This window comes from Phyllostomus discolor, chromosome 6 (genome assembly GCF_004126475.2).
Source record: "Phyllostomus discolor isolate MPI-MPIP mPhyDis1 chromosome 6, mPhyDis1.pri.v3, whole genome shotgun sequence".
In the NCBI taxonomy this organism is placed as follows: Eukaryota; Metazoa; Chordata; class Mammalia; order Chiroptera; family Phyllostomidae; genus Phyllostomus; species Phyllostomus discolor.
The window spans coordinates 157,425,669-157,450,422 of NC_040908.2; the positions used below are offsets into that span (position 1 = coordinate 157,425,669).

General features: G+C 35.9%; 4 protein-coding genes across 6 annotated transcripts in view; all 4 read left to right on the top strand.

Annotated features, from left to right (window-relative positions):
- LOC114499966 (olfactory receptor 4A5-like) overlaps positions 1-24,754 on the top strand; it is a 70,317-nt gene that overhangs the window by 18,557 nt on the left and 27,006 nt on the right. Inside the window, exon 1 of one of the 2 annotated variants that reach the window (XM_028516516.2) lies at positions 3,274-3,349. The exons of the other annotated variant lie outside the window; for it this stretch is intronic. The gene's annotated coding sequence lies outside the window, so the exon portion shown is untranslated. Of the gene's footprint in view, positions 1-3,273; positions 3,350-24,754 lie in introns of those variants that run through there. 2 annotated transcript variants of the gene reach the window in all.
- LOC114499916 (olfactory receptor 4A5-like) overlaps positions 260-24,754 on the top strand; it is a 203,310-nt gene continuing 178,815 nt past the window's right edge. The window contains exons 1-2 of one of the 2 annotated variants that reach the window (XM_036029426.1): positions 260-500; positions 692-782. The gene's annotated coding sequence lies outside the window, so the exon portion shown is untranslated. Of the gene's footprint in view, positions 501-691; positions 783-3,278; positions 3,350-24,754 lie in introns of those variants that run through there. The other variant, XM_028516441.2, reaches the window with a different exon arrangement.
- On the top strand, positions 5,089-6,347 carry LOC114499924 (olfactory receptor 4A5-like). The gene has a single exon (XM_028516454.2). It carries the CDS (start codon positions 5,190-5,192, stop codon positions 6,135-6,137), a length of 948 nt encoding a protein of 315 aa, XP_028372255.1. The 5' UTR covers positions 5,089-5,189; the 3' UTR covers positions 6,138-6,347.
- On the top strand, positions 10,985-18,379 carry LOC114499009 (olfactory receptor 4A15-like). The gene is made up of 2 exons (XM_028514972.2): positions 10,985-11,843; positions 16,928-18,379. The coding sequence occupies exon 2, from the start codon at positions 16,956-16,958 to the stop codon at positions 17,907-17,909; it is 954 nt and encodes a 317-aa protein (XP_028370773.1). The 5' UTR covers positions 10,985-11,843; positions 16,928-16,955; the 3' UTR covers positions 17,910-18,379.

Sequence of the window (24,754 nt, forward strand, 5' to 3'; positions counted from 1 at the left end):
TCTTTAGATGTTTGCTTGTTATATTTTCCTCTGCATAGATATCTCTCGTTGCTTGTAGAAACTTGTGTAAGGTGCCAATTTTCTGAGACAAAGTTGGGGAGAGGAAGAGACATAGTTTTAATTAGGGAAAAGGTATCTTTAGGGATAAGCTGTTTGAATGACTAAAAGGCTGATGAGCTCTACACCTGGGAGAACGCCAAGTCATTGGCTATTTGAGAAAGATAAATCCCAGCATCTGCCTTGTTAGCTACAGAGAGTAATGGTCAGAGACATGAATGCTATCCTAAGTCCTCACAGGAAAGTACTTTCTGTTTATCTTACCATAATCAACTGAGGAGAAGTTCATTCAAATAACTACTTTCAGTGTTTTAAAATTTCTGGGGTTTTTGTATTGGCAAATAATGGATTTGGCCACATTAATTTCCACAAATTCGGCCAGTTTTTACATAGCCATGAGAACACAGCAACTTTGTTTGTCTTTGAAAAAATTTTCCCAGCAGGTGAGAGTGTTCAAGTATTTTACAAGTAAATATTTATGTTTTATTTAAGTGTCTTTATATCTTAGATATCTGTCCTGGATACTGCAACCCTTGTCTGAAAGACTGAGGTGATGGGGAGTCTGTATGGAAACATGGGAAGTGCAGCCACATGAAGCTATTTTCACATCTACTGATCACTATACATTACTCAGTGTTCCATGGTCACACATAGATACAGGAGGTACCCCCATTCACTGCCAATGAAAGAAGCACTGATTTTAAAGACTAAGGGTAAGACCTGAGGTGAGTTCTTAAACAACCAAAACTCATACAGTATCTTTAAATGATGCTAATGTCTTAAATATACACATTTTCATTGGAAGACATATGAATTAAGAAAATTAAGCTAGCAAAATAAGGAAATGAACCAGAATATACAAAATGTGTTTGGTTTTTAGCATTTGAGTGTGACAGGTGTTTCTTGTTTGTTTTGTTAAATAACAAAGAGAAACATGGAATGCATTTGAAATAAACTAATGGGTTCATAGTCTTGGTTCATGGGCTATTTTCTTTTACATGGTAAATTAACATTTCTAATTATTCTAAGACCTGTAAATCAGAGAATTTATGATATACCATCTGTATACTGCATTGTGTGTTTACCAGCCAAAGTGAGATCTTTTTACCTCACCATATATTTGACCCCGTTTACCGTTTACTACCCTCACTCCCTTTACTCTGGAGCAACCACCATACTGTTGCCATTGCCTATGAGTTTTTGTTTGTTTTTCTTCTTTTTAATTTATTGCGATCAGTTTTCTTCCCCACATATGAGTGAAATCATATGGTCCTTGACTTTTTCTGTCTCACTTATTTCACTTAGTAGAATTTCCAGGTCCATTCATATTGCTGCAATGACAGGGTTTCAACTTTTTTCATGGCAGGGTAGTATTGTGTGTATGTACCGCACGTCTTTTATGCCACATGCTATATCTCTTTTATCCAGCCACCTACTGAGGGACACTTTGGTTGTTTTCATGTGTTGGTCACCATGAATAAGGCTGCAATGAACATAGTGGTGCATATATCTTATGTCACCTAAACTTAATTTAAAGTGAATGAATTTAAAATTGCAAAATAGCAAGTGTGTTAAAATAGGGAGAAATAAATTCCTACTCTATTCTGGAAACTTGATAAGAGATTTTGGATTTTTTATTTTGAAAATTTTAAATTATGCTTTACATTCAATATTATTCTGTACTGGTTTCAGGGCTATGGCATAGTGGCCACAGAATCATATAGTCTACAGTGTGTTCTCCTGGATACTTCTAGTACCCACGCTGCACCATACATTGTTATTAGAATATTACTGACCACATTTCCGATGTGGGATTTTGATTCTGATATGGAAGGTTGGTATGTGAGAATGTTTTCACAACTGAAATTCATAGACACAGACAACAGTACACTGGTAACCAGAGGGAATGTAGGTGTTAGTAATGAAGGGTGGAGGGGACTAAATCTATGGTGATGGAAGATGATTTGATTTTGGATAGTGGGCACACAGTGCAATGCACAGACCATGTATGATAGAAATGTACTCTTGAAACCTATATGACCTTGCTAATTAGTTCATCTCAATAAATTTAATAAAAAGTTGGCTGGGATGGGAGTAGAAGACAGAAAACTGTACTCGAACAATTAAAAAAATAAAAAAAAATTACCACAGCAACTTATACTGGTAAATATTTAAAAGAAACCTGTGTTCAGGGAAGTAACTTGTTTATTATCATTTACAGAGTCATAAAACTGTAATTTTAAAGTACTCCAGTGGGTATTTTTGTTGCTATGGAATTTTAATTTATCTTTTTAAAAAGCCATACTCTTAAGAAACTATGTTAAGTGATTTTTTTTTTAAGTAGAGAAGTGTTAACTGGGAGGTTTAAGTTAAGGTCTAATAATACTATCTGAGTTTTTATAGTATTGGATCTTTGATGACTTAAGCAAGAGAGAATAGATTATATACCCAGTTTTATATCTAAATAATTTAACTGGTTAGTAGGAGATTTATTCTGGAGAAATCTAACATTGATAATTAGTGAGAGTAAGGGCACTAGGTAAATCCTGCCTAAAGTATGGAGTGAGAAAAAGAGAATTAGATATAGACTACCTATATCCTCATGCTCTTCAGTAGGTGTGTCTTTATCAGTCTACAGCTTCAACAATGGTAGAGCTTCTGAATGAACTGGAAGCGGCAATGTGAATGAGGCATGTAGAATGGTCCTCACAGCTGGCTTCTAAAGAAGGCTCAGCCTTTCAGCACATCCTCTCTCCTTCCCCTGCCAAATATATGGGAATGGAATTAGCTTGTCTATCTTTGAACTTAAGTGATTTTTAAATTTTCCTATGCAAAAAATGAGGAAAAATTTAGGTATGTGGCTATAGTGAAAAATTCTTCTCTCTTATATAATTTTGCCCTTCCCCATCAGATGTAAGGGAATTTGAGGAATCAATTTATAAAAAAAATTTTCTTTGCTTTTCTTTATTAAGCTGTGCTGTGTGTTTATTTCTTATGGTGTGTTAAGATGCCTCCTGAGTGTACCCTGGAAGATCCCTGGAGATCAGGCTTGTAACACTTCATCAAAAAGGAAATTTTTCTGAAGAAGATTTTTAAAAAGACTAGGATCTCACTTAATTATCACATTAGTATTCTTATTACTTATGGATATTATTTCTTAAATATAATTTCTCCTTCCTCATTCAATCTATTTTTCTTTAATTTATGCTATTTTAATTCTTCTTATGATGTATGGATCCCACTTTTTCCCTGTTATTCTGCTTGCTTCTAGTCAAAATACATTCCATCACAGGTGAATACTATTATTCATGTTTAATTAGATAATTCCAGGGACATATAGTCTTATCCTATGCCTAAATAAGGGTTCATAAATTATGGTATTTTTTTAATACTTGGCCTATGTCTATAATTCTTACCACATTGAAAAAAATCCAGATGATCCCTTGTGATACAAAATTGATAGTGAAGCATTCAAAAACATTAATGATAGCTATCATTTATTGAACCTTTACTGGGTGCCAGTCAGTATTCTAGGTATTTACTTGTAATAAAACAAAAACCCAAGAGGCAGGCTCTATTGGTATCCCCATTCCAAAAACAATGAAACTGAGGTATGGGAGGTTTATTAGTTTGCCTAGGGTCACATAGGAGTAAGTGGTGAAGCTGGGATTTCAACACAGGCAATGCATCTCCAGAGTCCATGTGATTCATCACTGTGCTACACTCACCTATGAAAGGGTATTTTGGGTATTAAATAAGTATACAGTGAATAGAAGAACTTGTAATCAGTATTTGGTCTCTGTAATGATAAAATCCCACTTACAACTGGGTAGCCTTTTTTGAGGAACAGATATAGGCTTGGACATTTCTATTTTATTATGATAAATATGAAAATGTCAGTAGAATAGACTGTAAGATAGGGTTGCACAAATAGTACCATGGAAGGTAGGATTGGGCAAGGTTTCTGAGATTGTCTAGTTCCAAGCCTTTATCATCCAAAGAGCCAACTGAGATAGATACACAATTACTTTTAGAAATGACTCAATCCCATGCCTTCTTCCAATGACCTTGGGCTCTTCCCTTGAGTATGCTGATTTTTGGAACCTGGGCACCAAAGCTGCACTCTGAGCACTCTCAGTATCTTGGAAGAATTATGAATAGAACCATTTCTCATTGTCTTGTACCTCTCTTTTCAATGTCTGTGTTTTCCTTCCCCAATATCTAGGTCATCCTAAGGGTTTTGAGATAAAAAAATAGTACCTGCTGGTAACATAAGGGTTCATCATAGTCACGAGTCAGTGAAGTTCAAAAATGTTTGTTGAAAATCTAAATAGCGGCTCTGTGTTAAGGGTTGTAGGATAGACAAAGATTACATGGAGAGAATCACAACTTCCAAAAAAGCTGATAGTAAAAGACGGAAACAGAAAAATTACTGACAGTCACAGAGTTCAATTGAGTAAATGCTTTAGGGAACCATGTGGTAATAATTTCAAGATTGGATACACTCCTGTTTGTGGAAATTTAATGAGATATTCACAAAGACTCAGCATCCTTGAGAAATAAAAGACTGAATATCTATAGCAACTTATCATAGTATTAAGTGAGTTATTCCAAAAGAGACATTATTTTTGGTGTTACATTAATTATATCATAAAGGTCTTCACCACAAATACTACCAACTCAGAGGACTGACTGCTTTCCAGTTTATTTAGAGATCTTTTTTTTTTTTTTTTGCTACCACCAGAAAGTAAGCAATTGTTGACTTGTGTGCCCAGGACTGACAGTTTAAATAAGGCTCTATTATGGACACAACTGGCTGTGGTGCCTTTGATGCTTTTCTCTGTTGATGATCCACTAAAATTTAGAGGGAGAACCTCTGATTTGTAGCCTAAGCAAAATCATCTGAGGAGAAACAGAATTGTCATAGCTACATGACACATGGTACAATAGGCTGTTAGGAAGAAGAAATCATAGATATTCACCAAATGCTTATTGTGTAAAACCCTGTAGAAAATAAAATAATGAAGATGAACTCCAAAACATAATGGATGTATTCATAGTGTGTTCATCATTTCATTACAGGTCCCTTCTCTTGACCTCTCATTTTGGAAACAGGCTCTAGAGAAGACTAAATGGGACATAGGAACAATGTGACAGAATTTGTCCTCCTGGGCCTCACTCAAGATCCTGGGGGCCAAAAAGTATTATTTGTGATATTTTTGCTTACTTACATTGTGACAATGTCGGGCAACCTGCTCATTGTGGTGACTGTCCTTGCCAGCCCCTCCCTGGGCTCCCCCATGTACTTCTTCCTTGTCTATCTGTCACTCATGGATGCAGTGTATTCCACTGTCCTTTCACCCAAATTGATCATAGACTTACTCCGTGGTCAGAAGACAATTTCCTTCTCAGCTTGCATGGGACAGCTGTTTCTGGAACACCTTTTTGGAGGTGCTGAGGTGTTTCTTCTGGTGGCCATGGCCTATGATCGCTATGTGGCCATCTGTAAGCCACTGCACTACATAACCATCATGAATAGACAGGTTTGCATCCTGCTATTGGTGGTGTCCTGGGCTGGAGGTTTTGTGCATTCTGTGGTCCAACTGCTCTTTGTGTACAATCTCCCCTTTTGTGGTCCCAATGTCATTGACCACTTTGGCTGTGACATGTACCCACTAATAGAACTTGCCTGCACTGACACCTACTTCCTAGGCCTCACTGTGATTGCCAATAGTGGAGTAATCTGTACAGTTATCTTTATTTGTTTACTTACATCCTATGGAGTCATCCTAAGTTCCCTTAAAACTCACAGTCTGGAAGGCAGGCGCAAAGCCCTGTCTACCTGTGGTTCCCACATCACAGTGGTTGTTCTCTTTTTTGTTCCCTGCATTTTTATGTATGTGAGACCTGTTTCTAACTTCCCTGTTGATAAATTCATAAGTGTGGCTTATACTGTTGTCACACCCATGTTGAATCCTCTAATATACACTTTGAGAAATTCAGAAATGACAAATGCTATGAAAAAACTGTGGTGTAAGAAGTTAGCTATAGACACAATGAGAATGCATCACTCATATTGAATGCACTTGGTACTAATTCTGAAGCAACAAACAGACAGTGCATTCTAACAATGGATTACTTAGTCAACTAAATGAGTTCTCTTGGGGTGCTTTTCTTTATTCATACAAAGGTATCAAAAGGTAGAAGAAATTATCCTTTGAGGTTAGGATCAATCCAATACAGAAATTCTGAAGGATGACTAAAAAGGCACAGGTATTTTCCTTATTATTCAGAAAACTTTTCTAAATTCACATTATAACTTTTTTTGTTGTTCAGTTACAGTTGCCTGATTTTTCCCCATTGCTCTCCCCTGCCCTGTACCACCAACCGACACCTCCCACAGTCAATGCACCCCCCCATTGTGTATACCCATGAGTCAGTTATTTTTGTTTCTTGGCTTGCCCCTTCTCCTTTTCCATAGTATCCCCCTACCTCCTCCCATCTAGTCATTGTCTAGTTGTTTTCTATTGTTTATATTAAAATGGGAATTTAGAAGAGTTTTTTTCCTTTGAAAAGTGAAAAACAAGCTGTCTGTTAAAATTTGCTTTTACCCAAATGAGGAGAAAAGAATATGGCTAATGTTTAAAAGTAATTTCTTAAGTTAAAATAGTGGTATGTATGTATGTATGTATTTATAGTTTTTCAAGTATAGTTGTCTCCTTTTTCCCACTGTGCTTCCTTTCCCCACCCATCTCCATCTCCCACCCTTGTACTTACCCCCTTTGGCTCTGTCCCTTTTTCCTTCATATGTGTTCCCTGATGGCCCTTCCCCTATTTTCCCTCAGAATCCTCCTCCCACATCCCCTCTGGTTACTGTCAGTTTGTACTTTATTTCAAAATTTTAATGTTTGTTATTGTATACATACAATAGGATTTTGCAGCTGCCTTAAGCATTTTGTCTTCAAGATTACTTCTGTTTCTCATTTTGATGCCTGTGCATTTGAAGTTCAGCATGTTTGGATGGGAGATGATTCCATATTTGGTTAAATATTCAATCATGGAACATTTCTGTTAGATGGGGTATTGGATATATTCAGAGTTTGGTATAAACCTGAATGGGATGGTTGACAATGAAAATGGATTCTAGTTATTGATTAGAGTATGGAATATCATATTAATCCAAACTGTAAAGATATTTTCATGCTTTTCCTTACTAGTAATTATGTGCCTTTTTGTCATCCTTCAAAGAGTAGATGCTTATTTTGTCTTGATGACACTGAAGATGCGGTAAAGAAATATATTATTTTGCACACCATTGTCTTTCCTAAAAGTTGCATTCAAGTTCAATACTTAAAATTATAGAGTTTATAATGGCTTGTTTTTATATAAACAAAATTTTGGTTTTCAACCTTATCTTAAATTTTCTTTTTCCTCAGCGTGTAACCCCTCCAGAACATCATAAATAGGAAGAAGATGGAATTGCTTTCACTGTATTGTAGGAACATCATCTGTGTTTTGTAAGAGTTGTTTTCCTAACTAAAAAAATTTAGAACTTTTCTTACTTAAAATTTTTATTATGTATTTTTTCATGCATACCAATAATAAATGCAGTTTATACCCAGAATATGATCAATATTAAAATTACCTGTGTATATCATTCCTCTCCCTCTTTCTGGAGGTAATCCCAATGTTGAATTTTTTATGAATTCTAGTTAAATATGTTTAACTACATATGTGTGTATCCTTAAGTTGTATAGAGTGTACAATTTCATATTTCTTACATTTATTAAAATTATGGTACATAATACAAAGTTTTCTGAGTCTTTTATCCACAAGGTTGACTTCCAAAGATTCAATCATGTTGCCACATGTCTCTGTAGTCCCACCAGTTCTCTGCTGTGTATTATTCCACGTCTAAATATACCACATATTATGAATCCATTTGGCCAGCTTGCTACTCTGTGCTGCTATGGACATCCTGAAAGAAACTACTTCGTGTTAAGTAGGCTGTTTGCATACTCATTTTTATGGATGGTTACAGTTTTCTTGTAAAAATGTATTATCAGTCACACTCCTGCTTGTGTTTATATGTGTGCATTTTTGTATGCATGTGTGTAAAGAATTTAAATGTACTTTACAAAGGGTTTTCTGTTTTGATAAAACCAAGTTTTTCAACACATTTTTCAAAAATGCAACCTACTTTCCTAATCTGATATGTCATATTTATGATAAATTCCAAATACTTGTGCACCTATTTCTTTTTTTTTAAAGATTTTATTTATTTTATTTTTAGAGAGGGAAGGGAGGGAGGGAGAGAGAGAGAGAGAGAGAGAGAGAGAGAGAAACTTCAATGTGCAGTTTCTGGGTGCCGTGGCCTGCAACCCAGTCATGTGCCCTTACTGGGAATCGAACCTGTGAAACTTTGGTTAGCAGCCCATGCTCAATCCACTGAGCTACGCCAGCCAGGGCAGTGTACCTATTTCTAGACTCTTTTCTTTTGACTGGTTTATAATGCCGAAGACAATACTACATTATTTTAGGCCATGGAAGTAGTTTTTGATATCTGTTAAGAGGCCTGCTATACAATATTCTGATTATAAACAGTTTTCTCTTTCCAACAACTATTTTCCAGATAATTACTAAAATGATTTCAGAGCATGGACAAACCCAAGGTGGAGGGTGGAAACAAGCAAGGGGGATGGGTTTGGCTGGGGTGAGGGTATTGGTGAGGGGAAAATGCAGACAACTGTAATTGAACAAGAATAAAATAATTAAAAATAATTTCAGAGGTCTTAGAAACCTACAAGATTTTGAAGACAGTATATTAAATGTCTAATTAATTTACAAAAGAATTGATGTCAATCTCATTGAAAAATTCTTTGTAGAAACATGAAAAATCTCATTTAGATTTTTAAGATTGACTTAACTTTTGGAATATTGCTGAGTAGTAATGATATCAGTGAATTTTCTTTCCAATATCTTTGTAGTATTTTATATCATATTTCTCATTTTATATTACTTAACAGAGGAAAAGTGATATAATAACTGTGATTAGAGGAAACCTGGACTTATTCTTAGCTTTAATGGGGATGCCTGTGGTTATTTCTCTATAAAAATGTGTTCATTAAAAACTATCACCTCAAGTGTCCTCCAAGAAACAGATAGCAGTCCTCAAAGGAACAACTAGAAACTATTAGCAAAGCGTTTACCAGATTAAAGAACTTTAAAAAATGGTGAAGTACCTGGGACTGGCAACAGTGGGATGTCATTACTACCCCAGTTATGAAGGAGAAAAAAGGAAGAGAGTTTTTTTTTCAGAACACAGGCATAATTCTAATAGAAAAAGAGGGTCATTTGACAGGAGCTTTGCCTTGAGTAGAGAGACAGCCATTTCCAAAGTGGCTCATGAGGTAAAGTGGCAGAGGAATTAACACCTTGATGTCTCTTCATTCTCTGATCTCCTGTTACTTCCTTCCATTGGCTGAGCTGAGTCAACAGCTAAATTGATGACTTTTTTAGTGGTCAGCTTGTTAGGGCCCAGAATAAGGTAGAAAATATTAAGACTTGGATCTAGAGAGCAAATGTAGCACGTCCATGACACCCAGCCCTTTTTGCTTCTACTATTCACTTACAACTTTGAATGGAAAGTAAAACTCTGTCCCTAGCACAGGAAACATAAAAAATCCCTTTAACTTCCATATAATCAATTGATTTCAGCTCAGACATACTCCCCCTTCAAGCTGAATTGAATTATGAACCACCAATGCTCTTCATGTGAAGTAGCAGAGAAGGGAAAGATAAAGAGATAAAGAATTGGTACATGAAATAAAACATCCACTTCAGTTTAAGCTGCTACAGCTTGTCATGTGATCAAAGTTAACAATCATAACTTCTCAACCACCAATTTTGTATTCCTTTCACTTTCTGCCAATTTCTTGGCTAGTCAGAGAATATTATCCAGTTGGATGATTCAAACCTTAATTATCATTGGAATCAAATCTATAATGGTTCTGCTCTGTCGTCTTCCCCCTGTTTCTCATTGTTCTCTACTGGGCATGGCAGTGGAAGGGGACATTGTATTTCATGCCTTCATTTGTGTGTGGCAACCCAATATTCTGTCATTAATTAGGACCAAGCACTCAGTTCAATGTAGGAATCTTCCTGTTTCATGAGCCTGGGGAGCCCAACATAACCATGGACATTTTCCATTGAAAACCTAATGGGACAATGACTGTGTTCATTGGTACAAGTATTCCTCTGTGGGAACTAGGGCTTTCAGATATACCAAGTTCAAACTTCCAAGTAGCTGAATTAAAAATACCTTAGGTGAGTGATCCTGTGTAATAGGTGTAAGAATGATGAAGGTCACGCTGGGGTCCAAAGTTGATTCACTAACTTTTGTGTGTTCTGACTGCAGGAGAGATAGCCTGATTTAAGTATAGCCATGGCTGAAGTATATACTGTATCATTTAGGATAAGAAACCAACATTGTTTTGTGCTGTCTTTTGTCTCAAGTGGCACTGTAATAGAAACTTCACCATCCCATCTCATCATTTTATCATGTTGGATGCCTCTGAGTAATGAGGATACTTGTAAGATCAGCAGCATAGACTAGTTATTTTAAAATATCGAAAGAACTAAAGAAAAGCATGTCTAAAAAGCTGGAGGAAAAAACTATAAAACAGTGTCTCAAAAGTAAGTGACTCATATAATAAACAGATGAAAATTATGAAAAAGAACACAAATAAATTGTAGGCAATATTTGAAATAAGAAATCCACTAAAGTGGCTCAATAGTAGATCTGAGCAAGTAGAAGAAAGCTTCAGTGAAGTTGAAGACAGGTAACTGAGATGATCCTGTTAGAAGAACTGGTTCAGAGCTCCCCAGTCTCTGTTTCAAGTTCCAGCGTGTTGAGGGAGTGTTCATGTAATTTTATTATTTCACATTAATAAGTGACTTGCTCTTTGCTGTTAGACTGCTATATTTTAACTTCATTTCCCTAAAGTGATTGGCCAGCAGTAACCTCTGAAAATGTAGAACACACTAGAATAAATCATGTAGAAGTTCTCCATTCTCTAGAGCATGATTCCTCAGTGAATTTATTTTTGAACAAGCAGCCTTGGGGACAAACTGTTTTGACAGCTTGGTGAAGTGATTCGTTATTCATTGTTGATTAAATGCCCAATCCTATCCTTCTTTACCTGGGAGAAGATTTCTCCTTAAGTATTAATGCTATAATCAAGATGTAAAATGAAGGCTATTATTTTGCTAAACATGAACCATATTAAAATAATCATATGAATACTTCAATAGTATTTAAAGTAAACTCATTTCTTTGATTACCTAGCTCTCTGCATTATTGATTAAATATGCTTTAGAAGTCAATTAATTTGGTCAGTTAAACATAATAATTAGGTCAAAATTCAATTCTTGATACATATTCTCAATGACAGTTTTCAAATTTGGTCATCAATCTATCATATCAACTCCATCTTCTTAAAACTAATTTTGGTTAATTCCATAATCCAAGCTGTAAAATCTTTGTGAAAGTTGAAGATGACAGTCCTACTTTGTGTGAGCAAAGGGAGATATATCTGGATGTGAGCTGCATTTCCAGCTGCAATGATCAGGTGAACCTGCTCTGTTCTCTGCAGTCACACTTGGGTTGATGTGGTGGTAACCCTGACTTATCTGCATCAAACTAAACTTCATCTTCCAGAACTAAAGACGGAATTGCAGAAGTCTGGATTTGCAACAAGGAACAGAAGAGGAAATAGACAATCCAGGTAACATATTCACATAAACTCTTCAATGCTATGGGAATAGGGATAAACAGACTTATTCTGAATGAATTAGGTATCTTTTAAAGAAACGGTTTTTATAATTTGATCTTAAATGTTTTATGACAGAAGCTTCAGATATAAGAAAGTACATGCATTTTGTTCATTTTATAAAATACTTTTGAACAAATACAATGACAATAATTTTCTCCAATATTTCATACTGGAGTTGTTTAAATACATACTGAGATAGAAAAGCACATAGCATAACATAACAACAATGTGACAAGACATATATATGGTTTTCACAATACCTTTTGTAGATTGCTTTATATGGAGACTCTAACCATTACATATTTTGTATTTCAGTATATTGATGATAATACTAAGAATTATGATAGTTGTTTATAACTTGTTATTTTGTGTCTAATACCTTTAAATGTTCCAGTTCTGTGCAGCTATTTTTTTTCCTGTGGGTATTTTTTTATTGTAGTAAAATATACATAACACATTACTATGCATTTACCCATGCTATCGATTTCCAAACTGAAAACTTCCCAAACTGAAACTCTGCACTCATTAAACAGTAACTCCCCTGTTCCACTTCCCCCAGCCCTGGAGAACCATGGTTGTACTTTCTTTCTCTGTGTATATGATTAATCTGTGCACCTCACAAAAAGGGGGTCATAAAATATGTGCCCTTTTGTGACTGGTTCATTTCACTTAGCATAATATTTTCAAGGTTCCTCCATGTTGTAGCATGTATCAAATTTCATTTTTAAAGCTGAATAATAGTCCACTGTTTGTATATACCACAGTGTGTTTATATACTTAGTATTTGATAGACATTTGGGTTGTTTATACCTTTTGGCTATTGTGAATTATGTTGCAATGAACATTTGTGTACAAATATCTGTTTGAGTCTCTGGTTCCTATTTTTTTGTGTATATACCCAAATAATATTTTAATATGTAAAAAATAGCCACTTATTACAAAGGGAAATTCCAAACTTACAATGTGGGTTTGCCTCTAAACATGAGTTATAGGCAAACATGAGTTCAGAAAAATTTAGTTACTCTTTAGATTTATTGTCCTTATTTGAAAGTGGATTTTAGTGCTTGTGGAAATAGAGTTTATGAATTATGTTAGATACAAGATCCACAGAATCTTAAAGAAAATGCAAATTCTATTTCTGTCTGTGGGTTACTTTGCTTGGATATATTTTTATCTTTAGGGTCTTAATTAGATTGTGAATGAAACTGGACACATTGCATTATTTATCTAATTGACCTCTTAATTTATAAAAGAAGATCCCTCATGTTATTTTTAACAATAAATTTCAAAGAAGATAATGAGATACAGAGAAAGATAGCCAAGGGGATTTCCATGCAATAATGGAAATGGTAAAGAAAGTATGGCTTCCATAATTGTCTACAATACCCAGTCAATCTGCCCATCTCTCAGGGAGCGCTCCTTTGGATAATTAGAGAAGAGAGTGAACTTTGGCAGAAACTCATGTGACACTAACTACAGAGATGTGGCACCAAACTTACACAGGAAAACAAATAACAGTAAATAATATATTGAGTTTTTTTTTAATTTATCATACAATTTTCAGAGAGCTTTTTTGGCATTATTCTATTTAATCCTTCAAACCATCCTACATATTAAATGCTATCATAGGTCTTACTATACAGATGATGCTGAATAATTTACCCAAGATCACAGAGTTGATAAGTATAGATTCTGAGGCTCAAATTCCAAACCAGAAATTAGAACCCAGTCTCTCATAAACCACTGTAGGCCTCCAGGGCCATCTCTGCCAAGTTATAAAACAAAACAAAACAAAACTGACAAAAACTATATATGAGATAGGCAATCCACCCTCTCTGATTGTTGTTCTTTTCTGCTTATCCCTAAAGTCTGTCCGACCATATTCAGGTTTTAGAGGCAGTGTTTTTCCTGTACTATGAAGAAGTCAACTTGGAAAATGTGATATTTCTTTAAAATGTATCTTTTAAAAAGGTCTGATGAGCTGATTATGTGTTTTAATATAGGACCTCAAAATTTCTGCTACATCATTTTTATGGTCACTGCTCAATCACTTAACTAAGCTACTGCTTACATGGGAAACAGGTCTAACTATACAGACAGGAGATCAGAAACATTTAGGTAGGCTTGGGTGGTGATCCTATGTTTTAAAAGGATCTGGACTGAAATTCAAAATTTCAGAGCCTGTATTTTTTAGTATTTTGCTGATTGAAAGTGTTTCACAATATTTCATCCCTTGTCAACTATACAAGTGGTTTTTCTGCCTTATGTTGTTGAATTTGGGATAGAGTAGATCTACTTAACTTTGTTTTCATTGTCATTGTGAGATAGTAACCATGGGTTTACATTGTTGAACATCCCTTAATAATTTGTTCTTATGGGATATGTGAAAAAGTTGAAGTTCACAAATGTTGGAAGCATATGTATTTTTAAATAAAATACAATATTGATAATTTATAGAATTTTATATCATTCTGAATCAAATTAATAGTTTTCAATACATGAGAGTAATAACTATAGGCTCATAAGAACATTTAAAAATATTTTTTAAAAATATATTTTATCGATTATGCTATTACAGTTGTCCCATTCCCCCCCATTCATTTTCCTTCGCCCTGCACACCCTCTCTCCCCACATTCCCCAGAACATTTTTAAGAGTCAAATATTTGTTGATCACTTGAAATGCATAAGGGACAATCAAAGATTCTGGGGATACAATCATTAATAAGATAGGTTGTCCTGGCTTGTGTGGCTCAGTGAATTGAATGCCAGTCCCGGTCAGGGCACAGACCTGGGTTGACGGCCGCGTCCCTGGTTGGGAACCTGCGAGAGGCAACCAATCGATGTTTATCTCCCTCCCTTCCCCTCTCTCTAAAAATAAATATACAAAATCTTTTAAAAAGACATATGTATACTATATTTACTATCCTGGCAGATCCCACTGATGACAGAGGAAGCACAGCTATAAACAAGTAAGTGTTGTAAGTACTTGACAGGTGAAGGTGTTAGACCCTCCAGCTGGAAGTTTTTCTCTTGAATGGTCAGACAACTCCTATGAACTGTGAGTACTTATTTTTCTGTGACAAATGCGGCTACAGCTTTATAACTGTGATGAAAATATTTAATTACATGCAATGAACTTCAAGAAGCCCTGAAGATGGAATGCCTTTAGGCAGCTAGTCTTTTATACTGATATATCTTAAAGTTTAGAATTTGATTTCTCATTTTTCTTGGCTCTGGAAGTATAAAGATTCTTTGTGCCATGTCCTGGTTCTGTGATGCTGAGTTATGCTCCAGTTCACTTTTGTATTGACAGGTCAGCAAATCTGAGAATCCTCTACCCCCAACTCCTTTAGGTGCCCAGACCAAATTGTTTACCAATTTCAAAGCATATTTCATTCAGCATACGATCTTTGTTGGTTTCTGTCTGCCTTTTTTCAGTTATCTTTTACTTTCTCTCTTCTACACTTTTATTCTCCTTCTGATGTTTGAGTGCAAAGTTGGCATGCCCAGAAGCACAAACCTAGAACAATCCCCTGCCCTTTACAAATGATGGTTGACAAATGTAGGCAGTGAAATGGAGCTCATTTAGATAATTCTACCAAAACAAAGTTGCACAGGTTACATGGAAATTGGCTCTGGATCATGTCTGAAGGGCCCAACGAGTGGCTCATTTTCCTCTGTAAGAGTGAATGCCTTATATTCCACACAGACTCAGATAACCAGGAACTAATGACACAAACAAAATAACCGGTTTGATTGATTAATTACTTTAATAATCAAATAACCTCTAACACATACTAATTTATCCAATTAATATGAAGTCTACCAGCAGGAGTGTTAGCAAGTCAATTAAGATAAAGATTTCAATGGGAAGAATTCAGAAATGCAAACATTTGAAAACAATAATACCTTTCTAATAAGACTATGAGTTGGGATGTGATTTTTCCAAGATGACTAGCAAATCAAATAATATTTCCAGATTTTTAGCATGGAATTCTTTCTCCTATACCATGATTCTGTCTAAAATCTTTATTTTATTGAGTTGAGCTATGGTTAGAAATAACAATTTTGTATGAAGGACACATGGACAAAGACAAAGGGGGTGGGTTTGAGGGAGGCAGGGATGGATGGGGCGGGGGGAGCGTGGAGGCATGAAAATGGACAAAATTGTACTTGAACAACAATAGAAAAGAAATAATAATTCTAAACAAATTTGGAAAGTATGAAAAATGCCTACATAGTTCTCATGTACTTTGATTTGTATATTCATTTTCCCTCCAATACCTAGGTTGTAATAAATATTAATTCAGTTTGTGTGTATGTGTGTATGCATGTGTGAGTGTATATTCTCAAACAAAACATTGATTTTATTATACTTTCTTGTTGGGAAGAATTTAATACATTTTTCCCTGCTCAGTTGTTCTCATATGAGTTGTAAAATTCAGCTTAATCAAATGAATGTAATAAGCATTTAGTGGGCACTCTTGATGTGCATGGTTCTTTCACTGCTGTGTGTGACTTATTTCCTGGGTTTTGGCTCTCATGGCAAAGTAACTCAGAAACATGGTTATCTAGACATCAGCATATAATTTTATGCTCCAATATTAGGCATTGCTTTATGTGAAAACATAAATAAAGTTATGAGACATGAGATTGTTTTCATGGTGGATCTCAGAAGGTCAAAAGGCATTTAAGGAAACAGGACACGATGTAGGATGTGAAAACTTCAGTGTTGGTGAGAGCTATTCTGGAGGAGGAGTTTTCCTGTCGTTCAGTGGGTCATCTCACAGATATACTGCGCTCCCACTACCCCCTCCCCCCACCACAGGCCTGCTAGTTAGAAGGCTGAAGTCTCATCGTTGTAGCAGAGGCAAGACATTTTGTGAAAATGAAGGGATTAATTGTGGGAGGAGACTCCAAACGCTAATTTTCTAAAGAGTTACTCTGTGTGGGGCAAATGTTGTTGGCAAAGGCATTCCATTTTGACACAAAGCTTGTGGTGCTCTCAAATTCATCATTGGCCCTTTTGTTGCAGCCTCTGATCCACACGTCCTGAAGAACACATGGGCCATAAGAACAATGTGACTGAGTTTATTCTCCTGGGGCTCACCCAAAACCCTGAGGGGCAAAAAGTTCTGTTTGTTGCATTCTTATTCATCTACATTGTGACAATAGTGGGCAATCTGCTCATCATGGTGACCATCGTGGCCAGCCAGTCCCTGGGTTCTCCAATGTACTTTTTTCTGGCTTACTTATCGTTTATAGATACTGTCTATTCTACTGCCATTGCTCCAAAAATGATGGTAGACTTGCTCCATGCAAAAAAGACTATTTCCTTCCAGGCTTGTATGACTCAAGTCTTTATAGATCATTTCTTTGCTGGTGCTGAAGTCATTCTTCTGGTGGTGATGGCCTATGACCGATATGTAGCCATATGTAAACCTCTTCACTATCTGATCATTATGAATCGGCGGGTCTGCGTGCTCATGCTGCTGGTGGCCTGGACTGGAGGCTTTCTGCACTCATTGGTTCAATTTCTTATTATTTATCAGCTCCCTTTCTGTGGCCCCAATGTCATCGACAACTTTGTGTGTGATATGTATCCCTTATTGAAACTTGCGTGCACGAATACCTACCTCATAGGACTGTCTATGATAGCAAATGGTGGGGCAATCTGCACTGTCACCTTCTTCATTCTTCTAGTTTCCTATGGGGTCATACTGTACTCCCTTAAGACACATGGTTTGGAAGGGAAACGCAAAGCCTTCTACACCTGTGCATCCCATATGACCGTGGTCATTTTATTTTTTGTCCCTTGTATTTTCCTGTATGCAAGGCCCAGTTCCACCTTTCCCATTGATAAATCCATGACTGTGGTTTTAACTTTCATAACTCCTATGTTGAACCCCTTAATCTACACCCTGAGAAATGCAGAAATGAAAAATGCCATGAGGAAACTGTGGAATAACTGTGTGGCCATAGTTAGAAGGGGGCTGTATCCCTCACGCAGAACATGATTTTTCTTTCACAGAATCAAGGAATACTTCGACTATCAGTGGTAACATTTAAAAAATCATTTCCTTTGAGTTACTCAGCTTAATTATTCAGAAACAGCCATATATATTAATCTTTATCTAAGTGGAATATGTTATAGCCCTTAGAGAGCAAGAGAATTGCACAGGTTTAATCCCTTATGTAGATAATCACACTGTGTTAAGATTCTTTAGTGAACATTTTTTTTTTTTAAATTTCAGATTCTTGTTTGTGAAGTATGGTACTTCCATGCTATATAGAAATGTGATCTTTTAAAACTTGGTCACCTTAGGGGAGTAAAATTAGAAAATAAAAATTCAAATTGTTAGAAAATTGCTAATCTAACAGTAAAAATAAACGCCTTGGTCAATTTAATTACTATGAAATTTCACAGCATGCTAACTGAAATGTCAGACAGAAAAAGACAAGAACCATATGATTTAACTCACATGTGTGATATAAAACTGAAAGCAACAAATGAACAAACAAAGAGAAAAAACAAACAAGAACTCATAGACATAGACAACAGTATGGTGGTTACCATACTGGGAAGGGGAAAGGGAGTGGAGGGGAGAGTAAAGGGTAAAGGGGGATCAAATACATGATGACGGAGGAGATTTAACCTTGGGTGGTGGGTACACAAATGCAATATAAAGACAATGTATTATAGAGCCATACACTTGAAACCTATGTAATTTTATTAACCAATGTCATCCCAATAAATTTAATTAAAATAGAAATTCACAGCATGTATTCATACCTGAGAATAAATCTATAGAAATGAACTTTGTTAATTTCACACTGTGATGGTAGCATATCATCGATTCTGTATATTCTGATCAAGTTTTGGACTGAAAAATCGAATTGTTCAACCCCATTCTGTACATCTAGATCGATTGGCCTCCTCCAATGGTTGAAATACATATTTAATTCACTCATACCACAGTAGAATCGTAGAGTCTGCCTACATTAAATTAACTCTTTGTGTACACTTAAAAATGCAATAAATGTTAAAAATTTTGGGAAAAGAATGTTTGATTTTGCATAATGAATGCATTTCTGATTCTCTGTGAATTATATGTTCTTGAATTAAGTGACAAATTAAAGGTGTCTTTTCTGGTTATACTTGCTCTATTGCAGTTTTTGGAGGTCAAATACTATATTACAAATGTAATTTCTTTTTTAAAGCTCTGGTTACATGTTTCCTGGTAGTCAACCCAATCACAGACACTAAGGCATAAAACTAGTATTTTTTGGCTTTCATGCTTTTCTCAATTTATATTTGTATTTACTTAGTATATTTAAAAATATTAATGATTCCATTTATTTAATGAATATTGAAATGCCTGCCATAAAGTTTCACTTGTTCTTTAGAGGAGGAAATAAAGAGTACTTTAGATCTTTTAATCATAAAGGAATCTAACACAGTGGATTAAGTACTTCTAAATTATGAGAATTGGAGGAGCTGACACTGGGATGCTGGCATGCCCAAGGTTGGACCAGGGATGCAGAGATGAGGAAGCTGGACTCAGGATGAAAGATCTCTGCATATATTTCTCAAAGTCCTTCCTGCCATGAGTTTATAATTTTCTTTAAAAGTTTTAAAGTTTTTCTTTTCACATTTACATCTTTAATGCACACAGGATATGAATTTCCACGTATGGTAAGAGTTGTCAATACACTTTCTTTTCTTATCACAAGGATGACTAAATTTTCCCAGAACATTTATTGAAGAACCATCTGTTTCCCACTTCCCTGTAATAATACTACTACTTCCATATGTAAAAAATATATATCTAATATTCTATTTTTTAATTTTCTGTTTTGTTCAATTATTCAATCTATCCATGAGCCAATGCTACTATGTATACATTACTGTGGTGTTTCAGTATAAAAAAATCACTCCCAAATTTATGGCTTAAAACACCAACAATCTCTTTGTTATTTCAATGGTTTTAGTGGGTCAAGAATTTGAGCAGTTCAGCTGGGTATGTGTGGCTCAGTATCTCTCAAGTTGTCAGAAATTGGCTGAGGCAAAACTCATCTAAAAAGTTTATTTTTTCTTATATTTGATACTGGGGTTTGAAAGTCTTGAATCCTGGGGACTGGAATAGCTGGCACTACTCGAGATCCTAAGGGTGTAGTCCTAATCCAATAGAGCTGGCATCTTTATAAGGAAAAGCAGAGCTCTCTCTCCCCATGTGCACAGAGGAAAGGCCATGTTAGGGCAGAGTGAGAAACTGGCCATCTGCAAGCCAGGAGGAGAGGCCTCACCAGAAACCACCTCTGCTGGTACCTTGATCTTGAACTTTCAAAATCCAGAACTGTGAGAAAATACGTGTCTCATGAACAAGCTACCCAGACTATAGTATTCTGTGATGTGAACCTAAACAGACGAGTGTGATGATGCTAAAAATGCATCTAGATTGCTTATTGAATCACCAGGATTCAATTCAAATAACAGCTCCTCTTCCAGCCACCAGATGGGAATAGTTTCCAAATCCAGAGCTTTTTGAATGAAGGAGCCCTCAGGTATCCTTAAATAAGAACTCAGTGATATCATGAAAGATAGTTGCTGTGAATCTTCACCCTAACCTTTTCTCTGAGTGATCTGAGACCCTTTAGCAAGGTATTGTGCTCTGAGCAAAGGTAAATACTCAAATCTTTCTGGAGATTACTGGAAATAGGTTCTAAGCTAAGACTCATTCTTAGGTGGCAGGACACCAGTGTGGTCCACTGGTCAGAAAGCAGATTGAAGGTGAAACAGTATGGGCCAGAGCTGTTACAGTGTGTCACTTCTGCATATGTAGTTAGATGAAATGTACTCTACAGGAGAATACGTTTCCATAGTGGGTCTGATCACTGGAGTAAAGTTATCATGGTATGAAGGACTGATGGAAATATTTGATACTAATCTTTCATTGCAAGACAGTAAGCGAAAAGCTGCACCATATCCTTGGTCTACCAAAGAGATTGGACAAATGGAAGGTGTCAATCTCATTATATTCCCATTTAATTTACAGGCTTGGTTTGGGAATAAAATGGAGAGACAGGCTACATCTGTTTGAAAAATGAGAGCATAAAGAAATTTTGTATCATTAAACTTTACATTTGCAATTTTTCTCCATGTGAGAAAATCCTAATGGACAAAATAGAATAGATTTGGTTACGATCTCTCAGCATCTATATTTCCTAAGGCAGGTCTCACTTGGAAAATAAAGAGGCTCATTGAAGTAATTACATCAATGAATTAGGCAAACAAAACAATATCTTTTATTTGAATTGCTCTGTCATAAGTGAGAATGTCAGCTATTACAGGTAGGAAAAGCTAAATAGGTCAGGATTTAGGAGATGTAATTTCTTCTTCTTTTTAAAATTTTTTGTTGATGATTGTGTTTTTATTTATTTTATTTTCGTAATATTGTTCAATTACAGTTGTCTTCATTTTCCCCCATTAATTTTCCCAGCCCTACCCACTCCCCACCTCCCACATTCAATCCTCCCCCCTCTCATTGACTTTCCCCATTGACATATTCCTTGACTTGACCCTTCCCCTCCTGTTCCCATCATTCCCCCCTCCCCACTTCTGGTCACTGTTGGTTTGTTCTTCATTTCCATGTCTGGTTCTATTTTTCTCTCTTGTTTGTTGTGTTGATTAGGTTCCCCTTTTAGGTGAGATCAAGTGATACTTGTCTTTCACTGCCTGGCTTATTTTACTTAGCATAACACTCTCCAGTTCCACCCACGGTGTTGTGAAGGGTGGGGGCTCCTCCTTCCTTTCTGCTGCATAGTACTCCACTGTGTCATTCCTAAATCTGTAACCATTTGAATGTGCAATTTTGGAAATGTTTCTTCCCTTCCCTGGGTCTCAGTTTCTTTATATGCAAAATACAAAGAATGAATTAGATAATCTCTAATTATCCATTCAACTATTTTTTCCTTTTTATTGAATTTCTCAGGATGACACTGGTTAACAAAATTATGCAGGTTTCAGGTGCACAATTCTACAACTCATCATCTGTACACTGTGCTGTGTGCTCACCACCCCAAGTCTCTTTCCATCACTATTTATCCCTCCTTACACTCTTCTACCTCCTTTTCCCCCTTAACCCATTCAATTCTCAATGCTTAAGATTTTACTGTTCATTACTTAATATCAAATTCTGGCCTCCATGTACTTGAATTACCAGAGAACCCTTATTATAATATAATATGAAATACAGCGTTATTATTCTGCATGAAGTGAAACAAGGCCCAACACTTCCAGAGAGTTCATATTTTAGACAGCTCTTAAATTCATTAGAGACCACTGAAAAGGAAACTGGCTTCTAGTTCTTTCATTTACTAGTTATATCGTGCTGGACAAAGTCAAACAAACCAGTCTAAGTTTCAACTTTTCTTTTTCTTTTTTTTTTTTTTAAGATTTTTTATTTATTTATTCTTAGGGAGGGAAGGGGGGAGGGGGGGAGAGAGAGAGAGAGAGAGAGAGGGAGGGAGAAAGAGAGAGAGAGAGAAACATCAATGTGCGGTTGCTGGGGATTATGGCCTGCAACCCAGGCATGTACCCTGGCTGGGAATCGAACCTGGGATACTTTGGTTCCCAGCCCGCGCTCAATCCACTGAGCTACGCCAGCCAGGGCTTCAACTTTTCTATATCCATGGGGTTCTAATGCACTCATGGGGTTCTTTTCAGATTGAATATGAAAGTGGATTGTAAATAAGCATTCAATATATTATACAATATGAATAATAGTGAATTTAGGGAAGATTAGAAATGGATAAGGATACTAATGTTATTAACTGATTTAACAAAGTATATGAGTAAGTAGATTCATAATTCTAAATTCTCTTGAAAGGGGAGTTGGGAAATTCTCAGAGAGAAAAGCTGACATATTTCAAATCCTCAAGTGTCTCTGAATCTCTTTTTTATGCCCCATGGTTTGGGATGAGAAAGTCTTCTTAAAGCCTTTGTTGAAAGGTGGATGGATGTTAAAGAAGTATCTTGGCAACCGAGGTAAGCCTTTATGTGTGAGGTAACGTGGGGCCAAGGTTAAGATTAGAACTTGAGGCCAGACAGACTTGATTATATCTACATGTCTGCTCCTCAGTAACTCTATGTCCTTGCTCCTCATTAACTTTGTGTCCAGAATACAAGGCCAAAACTATCCATGATTCAACATTTCTATCTATAAAGTATGAGAGAACTTTCAAACACATTTAAATTTCAACCCTATGTAATTTTTAAAAATAGTGAATGAGATAATTTATATAATGCTTTGCATAGTGCCCTAGCATAGATGAAGTTGACAACATTAATTATTTGATTATTACTAGTAATAATAATGACTAACCTCTCCATAGAATTTTATAATTTATCAAATTATTCACATCTCTTAATAGGTAAATAGGCTCAATTTCCTTACTCCTTAAACTTCTCAGAGATTGACATTTTTCTGAGAGCACAAAAATGAAAACCGAGATGAGAAAAGTGCTATTGGAACATTCAGATCATTATTAAAATTTTTCTAAAAGTAATACCTTTTTAAAAGTTAGACTAATGTATGACCATCATAAAAAATAAAAAGTACAGATAAATAAAAAGAGAAACATATGTTGTTTCAGCATTACCATAAACCTATAAAATCATACTGCTTTGCTCTACTTACTTTTTTGTATTGTTCACGTGTAATTTTACACTACTCTGCCTATATTTTTCTAAAAAACATCACATTGTGGCCTCTCTACATGCTTTGAGTGCATCTCTCTGACACTGTTAAAATTTTCTCTCTTTTTCTTTAGAATGTTGGCTGTACATATAGTAGGCAAGGGGGTGTTTGGGAGCAGGCCCATGTTTCTGCATCCTTCTTTGTAGAAGCCATTCCACACCAATCAGGGCCTTCATAAATCATAATCAATTGGTGTGGGAACCAAGGAGTGTTTGGACAGTAAAGCAAATGAATGAATGGGGGAATGACTAAATAAAGCATTCTGAGAAATAAGGAAGTGCTTTTCACTAAAGGAACAAATGGATTTTACCTGGTTGTGATAATACTGCAACTATATTTTTATCATAAATTCTCTATTAATTTTCCAAAATGTTTAAGAGATAATCATTGCAAGGGAAAGCCAGAGACCAAAACACTGATGTCTGCAAGAGAGAAAACATTGGATTTTTAGAAACACTACATTGCCTGATTTCATTTCTGGTGATGCAGCCTATCAATATATCCTTATTTTTCAGCCTAGGGGATGGAAGAGGTGGCTGCCTAGAGTTTGTGCAGTACAGCCACTCTAGAGTCTGTCCTGTTACCTGCATCCTTCATGAGCACAGACTACAGTCTCTACATTCACTGGCCTTTTTGATAGCTTTGCCTCGCCTAGAGGCTACTAAGGTAATTCTCACCAGCCTTCTTCAGAAGGGACTGAAACAATATTTTCTAGAACCCATAGAGAAGAAATATTATCTACTCCTCAAATATATACTATTAAGGATTAAAGAATAAGTCTAGAGGGAAAATCTAGCAACATGAGAAGAAGCTGGCCAGGAGCTGAGAAGTAGAGATCATTTTTTTTGTTTGTTTGTTTTTGTTTTTGGTGGGAGAGGGATGTGCTGAGCAATAAAGTGGAAGTAAATTTGCTCAAAAGGAAAAATATCAGTGAATGACCACACTTGTAAGTAAATCTATTTCTTTATCTCACAATATTATATTTAACATTTATGTTAAAACTGTAAGCTTGTGCAACAAACACTATCTCTATTTGCCTAAAGTCAAAACTAATAATTCTGATGTGTGTGGAGTGTGTTGTGTGTATCAAATAGGTTACAAAT